The 23,347-nt window shown below is 33.6% G+C and overlaps 2 protein-coding genes across 2 annotated transcripts in view; one reads left to right on the top strand and one right to left on the bottom strand.

The window, feature by feature from the left end:
• The window catches only part of LOC129247500 (uncharacterized), a 77,693-nt gene extending 69,859 nt beyond the window's left edge, over positions 1–7,834 (top strand). Inside the window, exon 7 of the transcript XR_008582560.1 lies at positions 7,618–7,834. The gene's annotated coding sequence lies outside the window, so the exon portion shown is untranslated. The remainder of the gene's footprint in view (positions 1–7,617) is intronic.
• Positions 7,835–12,653: 4,819 nt separating this feature from the next.
• On the bottom strand, positions 12,654–14,726 carry LOC129247359 (tigger transposable element-derived protein 1-like). Its single transcript, XM_054886471.1, has 2 exons — positions 13,545–14,726; positions 12,654–12,737 (listed from the first exon to the last, which is right to left on the bottom strand). Exons 1-2 carry the CDS (start codon positions 14,724–14,726, stop codon positions 12,654–12,656), a joined length of 1,266 nt encoding a protein of 421 aa, XP_054742446.1.
• Positions 14,727–23,347: the final 8,621 nt, after the last annotated feature.

The raw sequence follows: 23,347 nt of genomic DNA, 5'->3' as shown, positions 1-23,347 counted from the left end.
TTGAAAAATATTAAATTAGATGCAGAAAAAAGCGTAACGTTTAGGTGTAGTTCACATTCAACATCGGCCCTTGAAATTTAACCATACTTTTACTTATACTTTTTTTATTTATTTTTTGTAGTCTGTTGTAGTCTGAATGATAGCTAAAATAACGTAAAGTTTGTCTACATTTCTAATTCACAAAGCTCCTTTATTTATTTTATGTATTTAATTTTTTCTTTATTTTTTTTTTGCTTACCTTTTTTTATTATTTTTGTTTTTTGAGATTTTAATTTATTTTCATTTTTATTTATTTTGATTTTTGACTCTGAAGTCAGCTTTGCGATTTCAGTTACAGGATGAACGGCAGCTAGAATAGTGGAAAGCCTGTGTGTGTTTCTAATTTGCAAAATACTTAAATTTATCTTTATATGTTTAGTTTTTTATTTATATTTTTCTTTGTTGTTATTTTATATTGTTTTACTTTTTTATTAATCTGAAGTCAGCTTTGTGTTATCGGTCATAGTCGGAATGACAGCTAAAATAATGTAAAACCTGCCTGTGTTTCTAATTAATTTACATTTTTATTATTTTTTGTTTTTATTTATATTTTTTTGGTTTTATTTTTTTATTTATATTTTTTGTTTTTGGTTTTATATTTAATATTTCTTTTGTTTTTTTTTCTATTAAATAAACTATTACTGAATTAGAAATTTGTATACTTTTATTGAGGCTATAGGTATAGTGCAAGTATTTTTGGAGGTTCTCAAGCAAATCGAAAAAGTCCACTACATATTTTTTTATTTATTTATTTTTTTCGTTTTTTTCATTTTTTTTCGATTTTTTTTTTTGATATCTGTTGACTTTTCACATTCCACAGGCGATAAGTTATCGTAATTAGTTAATCTTTTTCTATCTTTTCTGTTAAAAAAATACCTCTCAACACGAAGCTGAGTGGAAAAGAACTGATGCCATTAAAGTAATTGGGATTAAAAACACATGTCCGCGGCATTTCTGTGCATTAGAGGGTTAAACGTGTTAATAATTTTGTTATAAAAATTTTCCTGAAAGCTGGAAAATTAGTCATGATCTTAGCAATGAGTATACACAACTTTTGACCGCCCTTTGCAAGCATAGATATAAATATATGCAGGTATGAAGACAAAAAGGTTCAGTTTGACGCAAAAAATATTTAATAAAAATATGATAAAAAACAACTAAAGAAGAAATAATTAAACACAATAATAATTTCAAATAAAATTTTCAAATTTTCGATGTCTACGTTAAACAAAAATCATATGAGAATTAGCATACAAACTTGCATACACGCATACATACATACATAGATACATATGTATATGAATGCAAGTGTAGTAGTAAAACCAAACTAACTCCTTTAAGGAAAATGCAAGCACAAATTATCAAATAAAATTTAATTATGCAATAGATATTTAAATATTGTAGGAACTTATATGAAAAAGAAAAAAAACAAAAAACGCAAATACCAAATCAAGGTTTAAAATAAAAGCGAATTTGCAAAATAAAAATTGTTGTGGACGTAAAATGAAAAGAAGCAGTTTGACGGAAGCAGCTGTTGAGCTTTAACAGTTTTTAATACCGAAAAAGCTACAACAAAGGTGGATAAAAAAAACATTATCTAATTTTCTGTTGGAGTAGGAAAACAGCAAAAATAACTCAAATGCATTTAATAATGAACATGAAGAAATATTAGAAAGAATCATTAAACTTTTTTTCAATAAAAAATATTTAATTATTAACATGAATATGCATACGTATTTATCCCACAGTCACCGCAACACATACACAAACATATGCGTGTATATTAACAAAAATGCCTGTATGCAAACCACCCACATAAGCAACTTCAGTGAGCAATTCATTACAGACCAATTCACAATAAGCGCATTACAAGTAAACACCTACATACATACATACATACATACATACTTACATACATAAATGTAAACTATGCGTTCGTTCATGGTTTGGCACTAAAAAAACATTTAATACTAACTTGAAGATGCGCTAATGAGTAAAACTTTTTGGTGGTGATTGAAAAATTTCCAAATCTTTTTTGAAGCATAAATTAAAATTTTTTAAAGATTTCAGTAACTTTTAGTACCACCAACTTTTTCTGAAAATATCAATTGTTTCTTTAAAATTGGTACAAAAATACGGACCTTATCATCAAAACTGATAGCCAAGCAGCAATCAAGTTCTGACGGATCTTCAAATAAATTTGGGAAAGCTTTACATCCCTCCTTTTGCAGCTCTGTTTCCTTTTTCTCTTTTCTCCGTCTATATCGATCATGAATACTTTCTTATCAAACTCTAATTGGAAACTGAGATATAGTGAGATATACGAATTGGTAAATTTTATTTCTTTCTATTAGGAAGTAGCTTATCGTCTAATCCATGGAAGTCTCGTAGATTTATCCGTTGGAAAGATCTTCTCTGTTGAGGGTCCAGATATTCCGTCCCTTTTTCAGAGGCCATTCACCATCACAGGATTTCAGACATTTGAAAAAGACAAAAATATTTTCAAAATTCTTTTACCAATACGGAATAGAGATTTTTCAATTGCCAACAAATATGTTTTCAAATATATTTTAAGCACAAACTCACCAAATCAAAATATGCAAAGGAATACAATAATCCAAAATAGAGAAGAATAAAAATAAAAAAAAAAACCGTGCAACAAGAAATATTCAAAGCCAATAGCTATAAAGTGATTTATTAGAAATTTTCACACAACTGTTTGAAAAATTAAAAAACAACAACTTTACTTGTCATTTCTGCAGAGCCACAAAAAGTAAAAATGCAAAATCATATTAAGTAGAAGGGATACAAAGAAATGTGAAAGAGTAAAATAAAATCTAAGCCACCTCAAACTTTTTTTTAATAAAGGATTATGTGTTATGAAATTTTTCTTAAAAAACAAAGTAAGTAATAAAAACAAATAAACTCGTATCTGTGCTAATAAATATATGTATATGTATTTCGGGGGTAGTGTTGCGATAAAAATTTTGGCTATACATTTTGGAAAGACTGAAACGAAATTGAAAAACTGAAATTTGAAAATTAAATTGTTGAAATTGTTAAAACATAATAAATACTTAATAATAAAAATAGTATATAAATGTGAGAGAAGTTGAGAAAAAAACAAAGTGTGCGCTGAAAAAGAGTTAGAAGAAAAAATTAAATTTTCTATAATGGAAGCAAAAGAAGTAAATAGAAAAATATTCATTGCTTGCAGTAAAAGAGTTTGTTTAATTTTTTTTTTTTTAATTTTTAATAAATTTGATTTTATTTTATAGCTTAGAAAGTACCATACATTTTGGAAGTATTTTCGAAATTTTTTTGAAAAAGAAGAAAGACATATTTTTTTTTATAAGTATAAAGTTATCTAAAAATGTTGTTCTTGTTCTTCATTTTTAAATGAAATAAATATTTTTTTATAAAAAATGTTTGAAAACTCTTTCTCACAAAAAGTTATTTTATAAAAAACTTTAAATTTATGAAAGTTAAATTATTCATAAAAAATTTTTCGAAATTTTTTAGAAAGACATATTTTTTTATAAAAATAAAATTTTATAAACTTTTTTATAAAAATTCGATTTTTTCAAAATGTTGTTTTTTTTGTTAATTTCTAAAGGATATAAATATTTTTTTATAAAAAATTTTGAAAACATTATTTCTTGTAAAAAGTTATTTTATAAAAAAACTTTAAATTTATAAAATTTAAATTATTCATAAAAAGATTAGAAAATAAAATTTTATTAATTTTTTTATAAAAATTCGATTTTTTTTAAATGTTTTTTTTTGTTAATTTCTAAATGATATAAATATTTTTTTATAAAAAATTTCTGAAAAAATTTTTTCTCCCAAAAAGTTATTTTTTAAAAAAAACTTTAAATTTATAAAGTTTAAATTATTCATAAATTTTTTTCTAAATTTTTAGAACGATATATTTTTTATAAAAATAAAATTTTATAAATTTTTTTTATAAGAATTAAGTTTTTTAAAAGTATTGTTTTTCTGTTTATTCCTAAATGATATAGGAAACTTTAAATTTATAAAATTTAAATTATTCATGTTATTATTCATAAAAAATTTTCATAAAATGAAATAACTAAATTAAATCAAATTTTTTTAAAATGACTAAATTTTATGCATTTTTTTATAAGAATTAAGTTTTTTAAAAATGTTTTTTTTTTCATTTCTAAATGATAAAAATATTTTTTTATAAAAAATTTTTGAAAATATTTTTTCTCACAAAAAATTATTTTATAAAATAAAACTTTAAATTTATAAAACTTAAATTATTCATAAAAAATTTTCATTAAATTAAATAAACAAATTAAATCAAATTTTTTTATAAATAATTGTATATTAAAAAAAATTTATAAAATTTATAAAAAAATTTGATTAAATCCTTTTTTTTTGAGTTAAGCGAAAATCTTCCGCAAAGGTTTCGTCTTATTTGCATATCATCAACAAAAACGAAAAATTTAAAAGCAAATACCTAAAGTGTGGATGAGAACAAAGATTGAGTAAATACCGTTAAAAGAGAAATCATGTGAACTAGCGTAATTGAAAAAAAAAATTCTTTATAAAAGAAAAAAAATAAAAAATAAATAGCATCTGCACAGCAAGAGTGGCAAAGACAATGAAAAAAATTAATAAATAAAAAATTATATTATTAGTATTTAAAAAAAAAGTTGGTGGTAGGATGAGACACAAGCAAGAAACAAGTAAATAAATATTTAACAAATTAAAAAATGTAGGATAACAAATGAAGGAAAACCAACACGACAACACTAGAAATACAAATAAATAGAATAAAAAATTAATGAATACTCATAGAGTGAAAAACAAAAAAAATAAATCCAAAAAAAAAAACACAAAAATTAAACCAAAAAAGCAAAGAAACCAAAAAAAATTCCAAACCAAAACAAAGCAAAAAAAAAAAACATTAAATAAGAAACCAAACACTTTTCTCTCTTATGTGTGTGTGTAGTTTATAGTTTATAACTAATGAACAAATTATTAAAAATTATTATTAGCTGAAGAGGTAAGAGAAAACGAATTATCAACAAAAACAAATTTGTGCAAACAAAGGCAAAGAAGAAGCTGGAATATTGAAAAATTCCAAAAATGGTTGGTGAAATTTGATGCCGCAACTTTTAGTATGGCAAAATAATTGAGCTAAGAGAAAATATTGGTTTTGAAGTGGCGCAAAATATTTTTTATTAATTTCTGATTAATTTTTTAGAAACGTTGTGCAATTGCAACTAATAAGCAATTTTCATTTCATAATTTAAGTGATTATGAAAAAAAAGGACGGAAGCATTGAATTAACTTTTTTTACATGATTAGTATTATTTTCAGTTTTTTTTTTTGTGAGATCTTAGAATTATTACGCATATTTTCTATATTTTACTTTTGTTTTTTGAAGATGGACAATTTTTTATATAAAATTTGTTTTTTTTTTAAGAAGAAGAAGAATTCCATTTCTCAAATTAATTAATAATTAAAATACGTTTATTAATTAACAACTAAAGCTATTTTACTTTTAAAAGGAGTTAATAGTTGTTTTACATATTTAAAAAAAAAACCATGCATTAGAAACTCAAACAGGTCTCAGTTAATCACAAACACAATCACGTTCCTATTGAGCAACACTGAGCCTATGCCTCAGGTTAACGTGAATTGGCATCCGCTGAAGGCACACCTCACCAAGGCTGAAGATAGAGGTATATTTGGCTAACATTTTTCTTTGGAACCAGAACCCAATATACCTGATGCATCTCATCAATACCTTTAAGTCAATATTCATCATCACATTGCTAGTGGCTAAAAATAAAGTCCAAATATATGAAGGCTAAATTAGTTGTAGAAAGGATTAACTGACTCGTACAGTAACCAGAGAACATTTGGGATCGTTTCTTCGCAGAAAGCTTACGTATTAAGTAATGGAGATTGCGCTATGAGCACTTCGATGGTAGTAGCGATGTCATCGGTTTATAAGAAGTATACACCTAATGTTTATTACCGGTTCAGCTTCAGCCACGTCTAGATATCAATTCAACCAGCTAAACTTTGCTAGCGAAGAAAGAATTGGATGACTAACAATGAAATGAAATACCAATAATGATTAATCTCCATATTTTCTCCATTGATCGTGGGCTGCTTTTAGAGTTAACAGCTCCTGAAACTAAATATCAGCCAGTTAAAATAGAAAAAAAAACACGGAATGGAGTTCAGTGTTTAAATGAATAGACTCATTTTTGGAGTATTTCCATCAAGGCACCATAAAAGACTTCCATAGAAAGGCTATAAAAGTTTCTCAGCTATTATTGGAACCTTTTGAGATAACCGAATATAAAATTCGAAAGATCTGTGGCTCCGTTACGGCTCTAGAGTGAGGTCTACATATCTGAAGAATTTGCCGAGTACTGGCATATTTGGAATTATAGCAACTTTCACCTGGTACTGTGGTTAATTGGCCCATGTATGCTTCAGCATAATTCCATTGTGGTTCAAGAAGATGTAACATTTTGGAAACCATCCTTTGGAAACACTCTTTATAATTGGTGACAGTCAGATGGCAATTTGAGGTCAGGATGCAAGTCTCCGCAGCGCAGGAGGCCTTCCTTTTCCACCAGCTGGTACTGCATCGAATACTTTCAAAGCCGGACCGTTTGTATCCATTCGGACGACATGACCCTGCCAACGTAGCCGCTGGATCTTTATTCGCTGCGCTATGTCTATGTCGTCGTAAAGTTCATACGGCTCATCGTTCCATCGCCTGCGATATTCGCCGTTGCCAAGGTGTAAAGGTCCAAAAATCTTACGCACAATCTTTCTCTCAAACACTCCAAGCGTCGCTTCATCGGATGTTGTCATCGTCCAAGCTTCTGCGCCATACGTTAGGGCGGGCATGATGAGAGCCTTGTAGAGTGTTAGGTTTGTTCGTCGAGAGGGGAGTTTACTACTCAATTGCCTACTTAGTCCAAAGTAGCACTTGTTGGCAAGAGAGATTCTACGTTGAATTTCCAGGCTGAAAACAGTAAACCCGAAAAAGATTGTGTGCTTGGACTTGATTCGCCAAGTCACTCGCGCACTCGTCTGCTTCATCATAATCCAGAATTTCACTTGTGAGTTAGTTCCTCGTGACTTACTCGTTACCAAAACCTCGCTTAAAACTTTTTCAAATTCGTTCGCAGTACTAGAAACTCCATTCTCTTGTGTTTTGCGGAAATCAAGTTCTTTGAGGTGTGCCATAGGTATCTGTTTACATTTGGTCGCCATAGTTGAATAATTTTGCTATGTACTTATGAACGAGAAATAGTAGGACTTGAAAAGCAAATTAAGAAGTTGGTACTGTTTCGACCAAAAATCGACTGAAATTTTACTCATAACAAAAAATAATTTCACTTCGGTTTGATTTTTTTTATTTATTTATTTTTTTTTTTTTTTTGATATTTTATTATTAATATTCCAATTCGTGAATTAAAATTTCAGCTACAGCATTAAAAATTTCACAAATATTTTTAGTTCTCAACGGCATATTTTTACGTTTTTTTCCATTTTTTTTTTTTTCAATTATTTTAGTGAAGAGAAAACCGCCACGAAGATATTGGCGTCGCTCAGAAACCAACCAAGATAAACTTTGCTGAAGATAGAAAAACAACAAAAAGCTATTAACCTTAACAAAATACACGAATTATTATATTATACTAAATAAACAATGCATAAGTATATGAAAACCAAAAACAATACGTGAACCAAAAATAAAGTGAATAAAGCATATAAAATTATTGAAAAATTACATTTTGTGTATTTATTTATAAAAACTAATTTTTTTGGGTATTTCTTAGGCAATCTATACTACGTGGGTTAGGATAGGTTATACTGGCTGGCCGAAGCCACACAGATACCACTTTGGTCCGTAGCGATACCAGATCAGAGTCCCATTTAGCGAAAATATGCATCACTCAAGATGCGCGTACTGTTTGCGAATTTTAGGAGTCGCCCGAGTCGAGATAAAGGGTGGTTAAGTTTCAAGGGCCGGTGTTGATTTTGAATAAAATACAATTTTTTAGGCAATTATTCTCATTTCTCTTTATTATGATAATACTGGTATGGCTCAATTACGTATAAAACAAAATATCGGCCAAATGGCTGCCGCGGCCTCGGCGGCACACCTACATCCGATGGTCCAATTTTTCGATGACGCTGAGGCATAATTGAGGTTCTATGCCGTTAATGTGCCGAATTATCACTTCCTTTAGCTCTTGAATTGTTGCTGGCTTATCAACGTATACCTTTTCTTTCATATAACCCCTAAGAAAGAAGTCCAACGGTGTCAAATCACATGATCCGGGCGGCCAATTGACATCACCGCGACGTCAGATTATTCGGCCATTAAATTTTTCGCGCAAAAGAGCCATTGTTTTATTAGCTGTGTGATAAGTAGCACCGTCCTGTTGAAACCACATGTCGTCCACATCCTTCTCTTCCAATTCGGGCTATAAAAAGTTCGTTATCATCTCACGATAGCGAACACTATTCACAGTAACGGCCTTGGAAAAAATACAACCCAATGATGCCGCCGGCCCATAAACCGCACCAAACAGTCACTCTTTGTGGTGCATTGGTTTTTCGACAATCACTCTTGGATTATCATTCGCCCAAATGCGGCAATTCTGCTTATTGACGAATCCACTGAGGTGAAAATGTGCCTCATATCTGAAGATGATTTTCTTCGAAAATTGGTCATTCACTGTTGCCATTTCCTGCCACCATTCTGACCATTGCTCGATTGTGTATTTTTCCATGGTTTAAATTAAGTTAGTCTGAAATTGCAAAATGTCAAATGAAATGCAGAAAAAGCTTGACGTTTAGTTGTGATTCACATTCAACATCGGCCCTTGAAATTTAACCACCCTTTATAATGAAACGGTTGGACTGTCCTGCCTGTACATTGGAAAAATTAACAAAAAATATTATTTTAGACGAAATTGTGAGCGGCTCATAAAATTAAATCTTTTTGTCAGGTTATTTGTTTGAAATCGTTGATCTTCGCTACGGATGATCCGAATTCGACGAAACTTTTACTGCTAAATAGAGGAACTTTCTGGGGAAGTTATAGTTTATCCCCTGTTGCTGTTGCTGTTTATCCCGAAAATATTACTCAGCAGGTGGCGCTTGAGTCGAAATATTTCGAAAAGTCCTATTTATGGTCCGATTCAGCTCATATTGAAAATACATAAATGTTCTACATTTCAATAGAAATACCTACAAGGTGAAGTCCACAATAAACAAGACTGAGCTAAAATAGAAATGACAGGAGCTTTGTTCTGATAGCTTCGAGTTTATTTATTCAAAATAGTCCCCTTTGGCCTCGATACACTGTTTTGCGCGATCTAAAAGCTTTTCGGAAGAGTGATTCAGGAATGTCCTTCAGGATGTCGGTACAAGTCTTTTAGATGGCCTCTACGTACGCAAAACATTTTCCTTTCATGGCCAAATGCAATTTTCCGAATAGGTAGAAGCCACAGGGAGCCATATCAGGCGAATGCGGTGAATGATTGGATTTCTAGTCAAAACAATCAGTCACAAAAGTGGATCGATGAGATGGTGCATTATCATGCAATAAGCGCCAGCTTCCTCCTTCGCGGTACTCAGGGCGAATACGACGGATTTGATGCAGCAAACGCTTCAAAACGTCAAGATAAAGAATTCCATTGACGGTTAGGCCCATTGGCACGATCTCCTTGTGAACAATTCTCTTGGAATCGTAAAAACAAATCAGCATCGGCTCGACTTTTGACTTCTCCAAACCCGATTTTTTGGGTGGTGGCTCGTCTGAGACCTTCCATTCGGCATTTTTACGATTAGTTTCAGGTTCATGTTGGCAACACCACAAATCATCACCAGTTATAATGTTGTAGAGAAAGTTCCCGTCTTTTCTCGCCTCTTTAATGAGGTCTTTCGAATGTTGAATTCTGAGCAATTTTTGATTCTCATTTAATTTGTGCGGAATGAAACGTGCACAGACCTTTTGTAAGCCCAAATTATCGGTTATAATCCGATAAATTGATGTTTTGGAGATATTCAAGTTCGATTCCATGAATTTCAGTGATGATTTCGGTTCCTTTTTGAAAATCTACGAACAATTTCGATAGAGTTTTCGATGATTATTGATTTTGGGCGGCCCGTATGTTCATTGTCACTTATGTCCTCACAACCATCTCTGAAGCGAACTGCTCATGAACTCTGGCACGAGATAGATAATCATCGCCATAAAATTTTTTCATAAAATCAAATGTTTTGGCAAACGTTTACCGATTAAAAAAAAATTGATATCAGCTCTTTGTTCTAAACTCATTTTTGTACCGATGACACAAATACACTGACTCTTTGGACGCAATAACTTCGCTTCCACTGAATCGAGTGTCAGTTAATTAAAATTTAAAGTCCAGGACCCCCATTAGGCATTATTTTAATCACATGCTATTTTGATAGTGATAGCTATTGCTCTCTGGTTATCTTGACAGAAAGTCCATTTGATATAACCGCGGAACGAAATTGATTGATTTAGGCTTGAGCAAAGTTGTAAAGTAATATTGCAAACTTATTTCGAAGGTCTATGTTGTCTGGCCCATTTCGTTTATTGAAAAAAAAAATACAAAATCATCTTTTCTGACGAAGCCCAGTTTCATCATGGCGGCCAGGTTCATAAGCAAAAGTCCAGCATCTGGAAACCGTAGCTCCATAGCACATAGCATACTGAAAAATTATCTCAAAGTCAAGCCTTACAAGATCCAAAAGGCGCATGATCTCACACCAAAGCAGCAACTAGTCAGAATTGAGAGAGCGAAGGAGTTGCTTCGCTTGGCGGCAAGCGGTCAATTTCCGAACATTGTGTTTTCTGACGAGAAAATTTTTCAAATTGAGAAACTTGTAAACTCCCAAACGAAACGTATGACTGACTGTTCATACGAGAATTTGAGTCAACGATTGGCCACCAGGAGGCAGCAGGCGCCACAAGTAATGGTTTGGGCCGCTGTAACAGCAGATGGGCGCTCACCCATCGTTTTCATCGAGCCTGGCGTTAAGGTAAATGCGAAATATTATCGGGAAAGTATTCTGGATAGTTGCTTTGAAGCCGTGAGCAAACAAATATTACAGACCATGGACATTTCGACGGGACTCGGCACCGTCTCACAAAGCTCAAGTGAACCAAGGATGGCTAAAAAACAACGTTTCGAACTTCATAACGTCCACACAGTGGCTCTCAAATTCACCAGACGTGAATTCGATGGATTATTCTCTTGGGCCATTTTGGAAATCAAGGTCCGAACTAATAGATTCACCAGTCTCGAGGGGCTGAAAAAAGTCACTGTCCGCGAGTGGGCCGAAATACCTGCAAGGCAAACTCGGGCAGCCTGCAATTCGTTTCTGGACCGTCTCAAGACCATAGTCCAGGCGAAAGGTGGTCATATCGAGCAGAAGTAAATTGATTCTTAATTTTATATTATTTTCGCTCTTTATTACTTTGAATTGAATAAAAGTAATTTTCCAAACGAAATTTAGGACCTTTTTAATTGGTTACACTTCGACTGCGGGATCTTGTTTGATCTGGGATTTGATGCCGTTAGAACTTATTTTGTGAAGTGCCTTGAGGGATCGATGTTACGCGAACGATCCGTAAGCGCTTAAAGCTAATATCAAACAAGCCTTCCGTGAAATATATCCAATAACTTTCTCCAAAGTCTTGGAAAAGAGGGGAAACAAAAGGGCACCCTTCTGAGAAGCCAGCCGAAGTAGCCACAGGAAAGAGACTGTGTTCTATAAATAACGGGAGCGTTTGCTCTATCGAATAAAGATTTAAATTTTTTAGAAGCAACTTTACATATGTACCACCCTGTATGCGTATTCTCGCTACATTTGACACCTATAACAGTACCGAGATGGCTAATTTACAGTGTTTAAGTTCGAGGACACCTACTGAGAAACCATGTTGCCATTGCTAAAATAAATAGAAAGAGATATAAGCTCTCTTTCGGACCAATTAGCGACTCATCGGTTATCCTAAAAGGCTCGAATTTTCATGAACAAGTCCAGAACTAGTCTGCCAAATTACTACAAAGTGGCGCAAAATTAATCACCCTATCCGAAAAATTAAAAATACGCACGTCAATCATGGTGCGCCTAAAGGTCAGAATAACGATTTCCATCACTCAAAATCCCTTTATTCCGATTTAATAAAAAAGTTATTCAAAAACAAAGTTGCATGTCCAATTTTGCGTCATTCCGAATATTTTAACAAAACGCTGACCGAATTCGATAAAAATGAAAGTATGTTAGATAATTTGGTAAGTTAAGAATCATGCGGGTGTAAGTTCCTTGAACGAATAAAAATTAATAAATGAAAATTCTACAACTTTGACATCTGTTTATTATACTTTTTTTTCGATTCAACACCCCGCGATGTAGCTGACCATAGTGGATTTTGCTTTCTTATTGAAAAATGATGGCATAACCAATAAAGGAAAGTTCTCTAACAAATCCATAAACGTTTCCTTCAGTCTCTCTATTCCGAAATTGAATCTTCTGCAAGAAACGCAACAATGAAATGTTTTTCACTCTTCCTCTTTCGACGCTACTGTACCAACAAGCTGAATACTAGTGAGTACACAAACCATAACAGGATGTACCAAAGTACTCTGAATTTGGTTTACATATTTGAAATTCACTAATTGAGAATTTTAGTTATACGAGGCATGCTGTAGTTACTTACTTTTCGTATATTTCCCCCTATTTCTTGCAGTTAATGCAAGCACCCGCTAACGGTTAATTCCGAAAAGAGCCGGTGGTTGGTATACTCGCTATTTCCTTAGTACAGTAGGTTCTGTTTTTATGCGGTAGATACGTTCCGCAAGAAACAGCATAAAAAAAAACAGCATAAAAAAAGCTACTAGTTCTATAGTAAAATTGTAGATACGTTCCAAAGTGCTAAAACCGCATAAACCTGAAATAATGTAATAAAATCGCATAAAAAAGGGCACTAGTCCCATATTATAACTATAGATACGTTCCATAGACCACATGAATCTGAAATAATTAAATAAAATCGCATAAACAAAAAATTGTATTTTTGAAAATTATACCTTTATTTAAGAAACGTCAGAATCGAAAAATAAATTTAAGTCAGAAATAGAATCAGACAATACCCAGATGTTGCGCATTCGTTTAGGACTTGGCGTAAAATCCCTTCCGTCACTTGAAGAAATGTACACGTCTGATCTGGATGGTGATGCAGACGGTTCCATACTTGTAGGATTAGCATTTCTGATGTAATCTGTGATGAGTTTTTGCTTAGCTGGTTTAGAATCTTGTTTATACAATTCCCGATAGGTCGACATGCATAAATTAAGTTCATGTTGGAATTTCAAGGCCCGCTCAGTATCTGGATCATTGGTCAGATAATAATTTTCTAATTCCCTGCACATCTGAATTCCTTTTCGATTCACATTTGACGTAAATGGTGTTATTTCATCTTCCGATTCGATGTCTTTTCCAGAATCACCAGCAATGATTTCCATTAAGTCTTCATCATTTAGCTCTGCGTCCAAAAGTAGCTCATCAATATCTGCGCTGCATAATGTTTCAAACCCCTCTGCACCAATTTCATGACCTAAAGATATAATTTCTGATATTGATATTTCTTCTGATAGACTTCCGCTTTGATTGCATTCTGGCCAAACCGTTTTCCAGCAAGTATTTAAAGTTTGTGGTTTTATAGCTTTAACTGCCAAGCCAGCATGATTTATGCAGTCCAAATTGGAAAATTTTTTCCAGGCATCCGTAACTGTTATCCCTTCATTCTCTATCTTGTCCAAAATGTGCTGAAAGGTGAACTTTAGATAATGTTTTTTAAAATTGCAGATAATGCCCTGGTCCAATGGTTGCAAAATGCTGGTTGTATTTGGTGGGAGAAACACTATCTCGACATTGGCATGTTCAATATGCGGATGACCTGGCGCGTTATCGATAAGCAAAATCACTTTGAACTCGAGACCTTTATCCAGCAAATATTTTTTAACTTCCGGCACAAAATATCGATTAAACCATTCTGTGAAAATTGCAGTAGTCACCCACGCTTTTTTGTTGGCTATCCAATGAACAGGAAGTTTTGCCATGTCTTTACCCTTCAGCGATCGAGGTTTTAGTGATCGATTTATAACTAAAGGTTTTAATATCCGATCCCCGGACGCATTGCTGCAAAATAAGAAGGTGACTCTATCTTTTGCTGCTTTAAAACCGCTTGCAGATTTTTCTGATTTAGCAATATAGGTACGACTAGGCATCTTTTTCCAAAATAGCCCAGTCTCGTCGGCATTAAAGACTTGATCTGGGCTATATCCTCCATCTTCAATAATTTTGAGGAACTTCTTTGGAAAACTTTTAGCTTCATCATCATCTGCTGATGCAATTTCACCGGTAATCTTTACGTTATGAAATGCATTACGCTTTAAAAACCCAGTTAACCATCCTGTACTGGCTGAGAACTCTGCTATGTTGTGATCGCTGGATGAAATAGTAGGATCCGAATTTTTCAGCTGCTCATACAATCGAAGTGCTCGTTCTTTAATTAGTTGGCCATTTGTGGGGATTCTCTTCTGGTTTAAATCTTCCAACCAAATTAATAACATTTTCTCTAATCTTTCTTTTATACTACCTCTTGAATACGACGCTTTTTTAGCATTTAACTCTGTTCCACTAATTACCGATGCCCTTATTGCGGCCTCATTCTTCTTAATTGCTCTTATAGTAGATTCACCAAATTTAAAATGTCTCCCAACAGATGCATAACGTTCGCCTGCTTTTAAGCGGTCCAAAATTAAAATTTTAGTTTCTAGGGAAATTGCATTTCTATTCCTTTTTTCTTTTTTGTTGGACATTTGTGAGCAGGGTTAAATAACCTTTAAAATTTAAATTAAATTGTGAATGATTAAGAAGCAATTTGAATATAAAACGCTTTTACTTACACAAAAACAGCTGATAATTTAAAGACTCGTCCGTTTCTCTAAGCAGCCAGTTGATTAATAATCTTCATTCTTTCAAAAAGCACGCAAGCAAGCAAAAGCAAAAAAATAACTGTACAATGTACATACGTACATACTTAGAAGTAAAATAACAACAACAATAGAAGATCAGCAAAAAAAATAACTGTGCAATATTCATGCATATGTACAGTAGGTTCTGTTTTTATGCGGTAGATACGTTCCGCAAGAAACAGCATAAAAAAAAACAGCATAAAAAAAGCTACTGGTTCTATAGTAAAACTATAGATACGTTTCAAATGCTAAAACCGCATAAATCTGAAATAATGTAATAAAATCGCATAAAAAAGGGCACTAGTCCCATATTATAACTATAGATACGTTCCATAGACCGCATGAATCTGAAATAATTAAATAAAATCGCACAAACAAAATATTGTATTTTTGAAAATTATATCTTTATTTAAGAAACGTCAGAATCGAAAAATAAATTTACGGCAGAAATAGAATCAGACAATACCCACATGTTGCGCATTCGTTTAGGATTTGGCATAAAATCACTTTCGTCACTTTAGGAAATGTACACGTCTGATCTAGACAGTTATGCAGGCGGTTCCATACTTGTAGGGTTAGCATTTCTGATGTAATCTGTGATGAGCTTTTGCTTAGCTGGTTTAGAATCTTGTTTATATGTACAATTCCCGATAGGTCGACATGCATTTTGTAATTTAAAAAAAAACCGCACTATTTAAAAACCGCATAAAAAAAAGCCGCATAAAAACAGAACCTACTGTACTAAGAATTAGAATAACAACAACAATAGAACATCAGCAACGGCAAAACAGCAAAAGAAGCTAAGCAAACACAGTGGGGCTAGGCCGCACAACAATAAATAAATAAATAAGCAAAAATTTTTTAATTTTTTAAAAAACCACATTATTTCAAAATCGCATAAAAAAAAGCCGCATAAAAACAGAACCTACTGTATTTACTTTATTTATGTATCTGCCCAGCACTGAAATTTTGCATGCATACAAGCATATCATCAGCTAAAAACCAACGTTGCTAGCGCTGCGTTATCTTTTTTGTTTATTTAATAATTTTATTGTTATTAAAGCTTTAAAAAAAAATTAGATAAAAAAATTAAATATTAATCACACCTCTGTCCTTAGTAGGAAAGCGTCAGTAACATTTATTTACTTCAGAATGAAAGTATGACTGGATTTCCAAATACGACCAAACATAAAATATCTCACCTGCGTATGGCTCATACATGGTGGCGCAAAATTAATCATCCTTTTTTTTTTAACAACTCTTTTACTAAAAAAAATTAAATAATTTTGAGTGATGGAAATCATTATTATGGCCTTTGGCGCTCGATTGCTTGTCTGCTTCTAAAGTGCAGGTGTGTAGTTGACAAGCGTCAGATATGATTTATGTACATTTGACGTCATTTGCAAAAATTTATGATTTCTCCGTACATTCAAAAACAGTAAAAATTCGAGTTAGCGAACTGCTCTGTATAAAGAGTGAAAAATCTTCACTGGTTTGTGAAGATATTATTATTTTTTTTTTAATTTTAATTAGCTATACATCAAAAATTACATTATATTTAACAAAGCAAATATATTTGTATTTTTGCCAGAATCTGGCTTGACACCGACCACCTTGAAGGAATTCAACAGCTTTACATTTTTGTTCACCGCCGGTAGAACGGCGAGTTTGTGGAGAGGGCATCGCACTTCAGCCAACCTAGTTGCGATGTCTGCGACGCCAATTTTTCAGTCCGCTCCGGGAATGGTTGCGGCCACGCGACCCAGCACCCACTGCTGCGGTGGCACGTTGTCTTAGTGGACGACGACGTGTTGGCCTGGCTGAACGTTGGGCTGCGGGTGTACCCATTTGCTGCGCTGCTGAAGCTCCAGAAGGTTACTCTTCCTCTTTAGAGAGCAAACACGCTGTCAACTCTCTAAGCAGCGGCTGGGGTTGTCGGGTACTTTCTCCGGTGGCAAAGCTCGCGAAGGACAACCGATTAGCAGATGCGCTGACGTTAGCGCCTCACCGTCGTTGAGGTTGTTGCTGAGTGGTGCGAGCGGTCGGGAGTTCAATACTGCTTCTATTTCAACGAGAAGCGTTGCGGCTTCTTCGGCGGTTAACAGCGCGTAGCCTAGTGTGTGCACCAGAAGATGTTTGGCCGACTTCACTGCTGCTTCCCACAGGCCGTCGAAGTGTGGTGACTTCGGAGGTATGAAGGCGAAGGTGCATGCTTTGTAGGCGGCGTATTGAAGAATCTGCTGATATGATAAGAAATTCGTCTACTTGCATCAATTTTTGCATAGAAACTATGTTTCAAGCTTAGAAGAAAGTTTAAAATCTAATCCAAAAGCATTTTGGATTTTTGTAAGTTCGAGGAAATCTGTTTCCGTCCGCTTTTTTCTTCGGCAACAAACTGCTAATACTTCTGCTGATGCCGCTAAGCGCTTTGCTAAGTTCTTTAACTGCAAATTTGGCATCTGCCTCCGACAGTGATGAAAATGTTTTCTTCGTTTGATAACCTAGTAATCTTTGATAAATCACTAGGTTAGATTAGATTAGCCAGGTTGCTTGTCTAAGGCGAAACATTCGGTGACCCTAAGGCCCATTGTGATAACTGCAGTTGATTTCCATCATCTAACTATGTTGCTTAAACCACTAAGATCTTTTTAAGAAGGTAACTAGTCCCTCCGGTGAGGAGGTTGGTTTTTCTTCTTGGTTAATTGCGTTTTTGCTTATTCCAAGGCTTAAGGGAATACGTCAAGAGTATAAGACATAAAAGACTAGCCAGGTATTAAAGAAGGAGAAGAAGCAGACGGCAAACTAAGGAGCTACCGGAAAGCCTTTAGTATCTTAAGCATCCATATGGGATTTTGGTTTAGTTAATTCAATAGCAGAATGTATTGCATTAAATATCGCTCAGGGTTAATGTTGAATAACAATGGCTAATTAATGTGTTTAAAAGGAAACTGATTTTTTCCATGAATATTGCTTTTCTCACTCAAAGAATTGCTAATAATTTAAGTGGAATGTTTTTTTAGCATTCAAATTGTTTTCAAACTATTTATGTTCGAAATCCCCAATCGCTTGCCATGCAGCACTCGTCACTGTATGGCATTATGATTCTCAAATTACTCATAGCGTAATTTTATTTTATTGCAAGTTTATATAAATCCGAATGAAAATTTAAATTGGGCACACAAGAAATGTAACCAGGAAACTGTTATTACGCTTGTAAGGCAAATAGCCGGCAATTCTTTTTTTCTTTTTTGAGCACAGGGGGAAAAAGTAGAGTATTGCTCACATTTATTTACATGCGTAGATATTAGGGTGGATAAACAAAATTTTTTTTTCTTGTTGCTGCTCCCATTTTTTCCTTGATGCTACCCAAAAAAGAGTAAAAAAAATTAGAATAATTAATTAACGGGTTAGGGGTAGCCCGAAAAAATGATGATTTAAAAACAAATGTTTTTTTTTTGCTAGTAAATTGCTTTATTTTACAAAAATAAAAACATAGTACTAATACATCAGTTTCGACTTGACTTTAGCAAAATTTAAAAAAAAAATTAGTAATTGTAAAACTTATCGCTCTTTGTGTGGAGCCCGTTTCTCCAGAAGTCCCTTGCGGTGATCATCACAAGTCCTTTGAGATTCATCCAAAATCAATCGGACAAGAAAAATTAGTTTTATTAATAGATAATCTTGTACCTGATCGAAGCTTTTTTCAAAATTTACAATATGGCGGACTCAGGAAATATTTTTCTGATTTTCAAGAAAAAAATCGACAATTAACTGTTTAAAAAAATCGAAATTTTTGAAAAAAAATCCTTCGATCAGCCACGACTTTTTTATGTTTTTCAAAAGCAGTATAAATTTTATTGAAATCTAGCAAGCGGTTTTTAAGTTACAGTGATCAACAGTTCAAAAAACACAGTTTTGAGAAAAAAGCATTTAAAATTTTGCTATCGATTCCGGAGTTCCCGAACGCCCTTTGTTAATTGTTGAATAACTCGAAAAGTATTAGTCGGATTCACTTCAAATTTTCACACAATATTTTTAAGATATTATACTTTAAGAAAGTGCAAAAAAAAAAAAATTCAATTATTTGAAAATTCTGACTACCCCTAACCGCTTAAAAATATTCATTTCATATTTTGGGGGACTTTCAAGAAAGCTACAAAAAAATAGTTAAGATTTTCAATTTAAATAAAGCATAAAGTAACAGTTTTTGAACATTTGTGAAGGAAAATTAAAAGAGCGCTGGCGATAAGGATAAATATTAGTTAAAAATATTTCAAATTTATACATTAGGATGGACCAAAAAAATGTGTTCCTGATGCTGCTCCCAAATTTTATTCCCTGATGATACCCTAAAATGATAATAAAAATAAAAAAACGAGATATTTTAATTTTTCTTTTTAATTAAAAAAATTCAATTTATATTTTGAGAGGCTTTCAGGGATACTAAAAAACAATTTTTTTTTTGTAATTTTTTTTTAAATAACGCATAAAGTGACAGTTTTTGAACGTTCTTGAAGGAAAATGAAAAGAGGATAATAAATAATATCGATTACTAAACATTTTATGCCAAATTTTCAAAATTTCAAAGCTGGTGATAAGGAAAAATGTCAACTTAAAAAAATAAATAAAAATATAGGTGACACTTTTTCTGGCCTTAGAACAAATTTAGGGATAACATAAAAAAAAAATTTGTTGTCGACCATCCTTATACATCTACATTTACACATACACATGCACTTGTACCAAAGTGTTCGTGTATATGTCTGTCTGCCGGCATGTTAACCGCATTTTATCAAACCACAATTTATGCGTTTTGCGTTCGAATGTGTGCAACAATAATAACAACAACAACAGGGATAGTAAACACAGCAGCTACGACAATTCGATGTGTTACACAGGCTTTTGGTCGCGTTACCCGCAGCACACATGCCGACACATACGGATATTCATTTCTGAGTAGTTGCATATACATAAGTACAGCTGTGTGCATAACACTAGCAGCGCGATATACAAAATGAAAAGTTTGGATTTTTTATTTATTTAGAATTTAATTTTGTTATTTTTTGTTTTATAAAAATATAGTTTGCACAACAAGAAAAGTCCCAAACAAGCAGTTTTAGAGCCTATACAATTTTGGTATAACAAAGTGGTAGTTTGAAGTGGCGCTCTTGTGTACTTGAAATGGATGAACAGCTAGTCCAGCAGTCCCCAAATAGCACACAAGTGCCGCTTAGATAGCATTATGAGACCTTCAATGGGCCGATATTTAAAGTCAGCCAGAGCGGTTGATGTAATGGAGAAGATTGATGGGATTTAGGTTAGCGCACTGGTGTCGAAGAAAGGGGAACCCAGTGACCTTAATCGTCTAGCTGCCAAGCCTGGATATTAACACAGAAATTTCTCAACAATATCTTCCTCTGAAGGGTCCCCACAGTTTCTGCAATGGGAATTATATGGTAAACCTAGATTTCCCGGTGGTGCCGATCGCCCAATGACCGGTAAACCCAGCTGCGAGTTTGAAAATTGAATGGCGAGGAGTCCAAGAACTTGCGTCTATTGTACTGAGGCCAAATGGCTTTCGAAATAGCACTCGAAGAAATGGAGCTCCAATTGTTTTGCACTTTTCTGAAAAACAAGTTGTGCGATTGCTCTTTAGCCACAGTCAGGGAGATATCGATGACCGAGTAGAAGACAATTGGACTGAGACCAATTCAGTCGACCTTTTCTTGGCAAGCTCATCAGCAATTTCATTCCGCTTTATTTTTCTATGCCCATGAACTCAGACCGGCGAAATGTTATCTGCACAGCTACGAATTTTGATCTCCTCCTTACAGGTGTTGACTAGTTTAGACCTGCACCATGACGTCGTCAGTGCCTTGATCGCAGTTGGACTATCTTAATAACTCCCTCGTTCCTGCGTTCCCTAAGCATTCTCCATGTCTACAGGATCGCAAAGGCTTCTGATGAAAAGACATTTGCAGTATTTTGAATTTCCTCCGCATAACAAAATTGTCGAGCTTTCGTTATACGAAAGAAGAGGCATAACACCGTCAACAAAAAAAATTACCAAAAATCAACGTGAATTTTGCGCTACTTCAAACTGGTCCAAAATTATACCAAAATTTATTGAGCTGCAAAATTGCGTATTCCAAATTTTTCTAGAAATATGAAAAAAAAAGTTTGAGACTCCGATGAAAATTTTTTGATTTTTTATAAGTATGTTTTTGCAGAGCATACTATTATATATTTTTATAAAAAAAAAATTTATACAAAATTAATCTATAGTCAAAACTTTGCATTATATCGCGCTGCTATTATTATGCACGCAGGTGTATATGCACATAGATATTCACATACAGAGCAAAGTGTATTATCAACATTCACATATCCTTTCACCCATTTCATTTGGCCATCCGCTCATCTGTCGCTTCCTCCGCCAGTGCTTCGACGTCTACTTCTGCTTCATTTCATGGATACGGAAGCAGTGATGATTTACTCGCTTGGTTTACTGCTGCCCTGCCCGTTGCGGTTGTTGGCGCTGTTCTATCCATTGCAGCTTTCCGTCCATCCTGTCGCATCCTTACACATCCTTTGCATGTCTCATTTCAATCGTCTGTTTGGTGTTTGCTGCTGCCGCTTTTGGTTGGTTAGCTGCGCATGTGAGTGTTGTTGTTGTTGCATATTTTGAAACTGTGTTGATTTTAATCGTCCGTTATGCCACTTTGGTCATGCAAGCACATTTTTATGCACGCCAGTGAATGTAAGTGCGAGGCTGTGTATGAATGTGTGTATGTACGCATTTGAAATTTTGTGGCGGGAAGCAATCGACCTTTGAATGGAAAATTCGGTTTTAAAATTTTTTATTTTTGCAATTTATCATTTTTATACTTTCTGCGCTTTTTATGTGTATTTTAAGTGCCTGCTACGTGAAAATGTGAAAACAGTTATTTTAATTGATTTACGATATTATGACTTGCGAATATCAGTGATGAAATAAATTATTGTTCTACAAGTGGAATGAAATGCTGGGCGTTGAGGTGAAGTAAGAAAAAATGTATTTAATTATTCGTATTTTTTTTAAATGTGGATATGTCACAAATGTATCCAAAATAGTCAATAAATTTACTTTAAAGTACCATAAAATAAAAATAAAAAATATTTTCAAATTTATGTGAGTATAAAGCGATTTAGGCCAGAATTATCTATCTACATATTTTTCAAGTACTTACTAAAAAGGCTTCAATAGAGAATCGAAAAAAGTTGCTGGTTTTTGTTTTAGAGTTTTTCAATTTAAAGTACAGCAATATTTAAGAAAACTTTTTTTTTATCCGAATCGATCTACAGAACAGATCTAATAAGACTAGACAAAAAAAGCGCCAAGAACTAAATCATCCAATTCCTATTTACAGTCGGTTGGTTGGTTGAAGTGTTGTTTCATCCCGAATCCAACTAGCGCTTCCGCATCATTTTGTTGTCACATCTCTTGTTTAATGGTTATTTACAGCATTACTGTATCCAGTCTGTGCGGTTTAAGAACCTTATTAGGCTGTTGACGCCTAAGCCAGAAAGATGTTCGAGATTGTCGAACTATGTTTTGCCCATAGTTGACATTCTTTCCTTCCATAGGACAGAGGGCATTCACAGAGGAAATGGAAAATCATTAATTTTTTCTCTGGTTCTTTGCTGTCACAGTACGAGATGTGTTCAAAAAGTATCGCGAATTTTGTGTTTTTTTTTCAAAAATTATTTATTTATTCATTAAATATTCGATTTTGTCCCCTTCAAAGTGATACCCATGAGATATTATGCACTTGTGCCAACGTTTTTTCCAATCTTCGAAGCACTTCAAAAAATCAATGTTTTTATATTGTTCAGCTCGTCCTTCGATGCCGCCTTTATCTCGTCAATCTTAACGTAGCGGGAACAAGAAAAAGTCACTGGGGGCCAGTTCTGGGGAATACGGTGGCTGTGGCATCATTAGTGTGCTGTTTTTGGCCAAAAAGTCCCGCACAAGCAACGATGTGGGAGCAGGGCCGTTATCGTGATGCTAGAGCCAATTTTTGTTCTTCCACAAATCTGGGCATTTCTGGCGGATTGCTTGGCGTAAATTGCACATAACTTGCAGGTAATATTCCTTATTGACCGTTTTACGCTGTGGCAAGAACTCATGATGCACAACGCCCCTGCAATCGAAGAAAACGGTAAGCACAACTTTT

Source organism: Anastrepha obliqua, chromosome 5 (genome assembly GCF_027943255.1).
Source record: "Anastrepha obliqua isolate idAnaObli1 chromosome 5, idAnaObli1_1.0, whole genome shotgun sequence".
Lineage (NCBI taxonomy): Eukaryota > Metazoa > Arthropoda > Insecta > Diptera > Tephritidae > Anastrepha > Anastrepha obliqua.
This window is presented reverse-complemented; position numbering and strand designations above follow the sequence as displayed.

What these genes read in the sequence shown, in the direction of transcription:
- LOC129247359 (XM_054886471.1), bottom strand. Translation starts at nt 14,726, where the DNA reads ATGTTATTAATTTGGTTGGAAGATTTAAACCAGAAGAGAATCCCCACA. An exon ending in TAACACCATTTACGTCAAAT is followed by an intron (nt 12,738 to 13,544) that starts GTGAATCGAAAA and finishes AACCAAATTCAG; the next exon opens with AGTACTTTGGTACATCCTGT.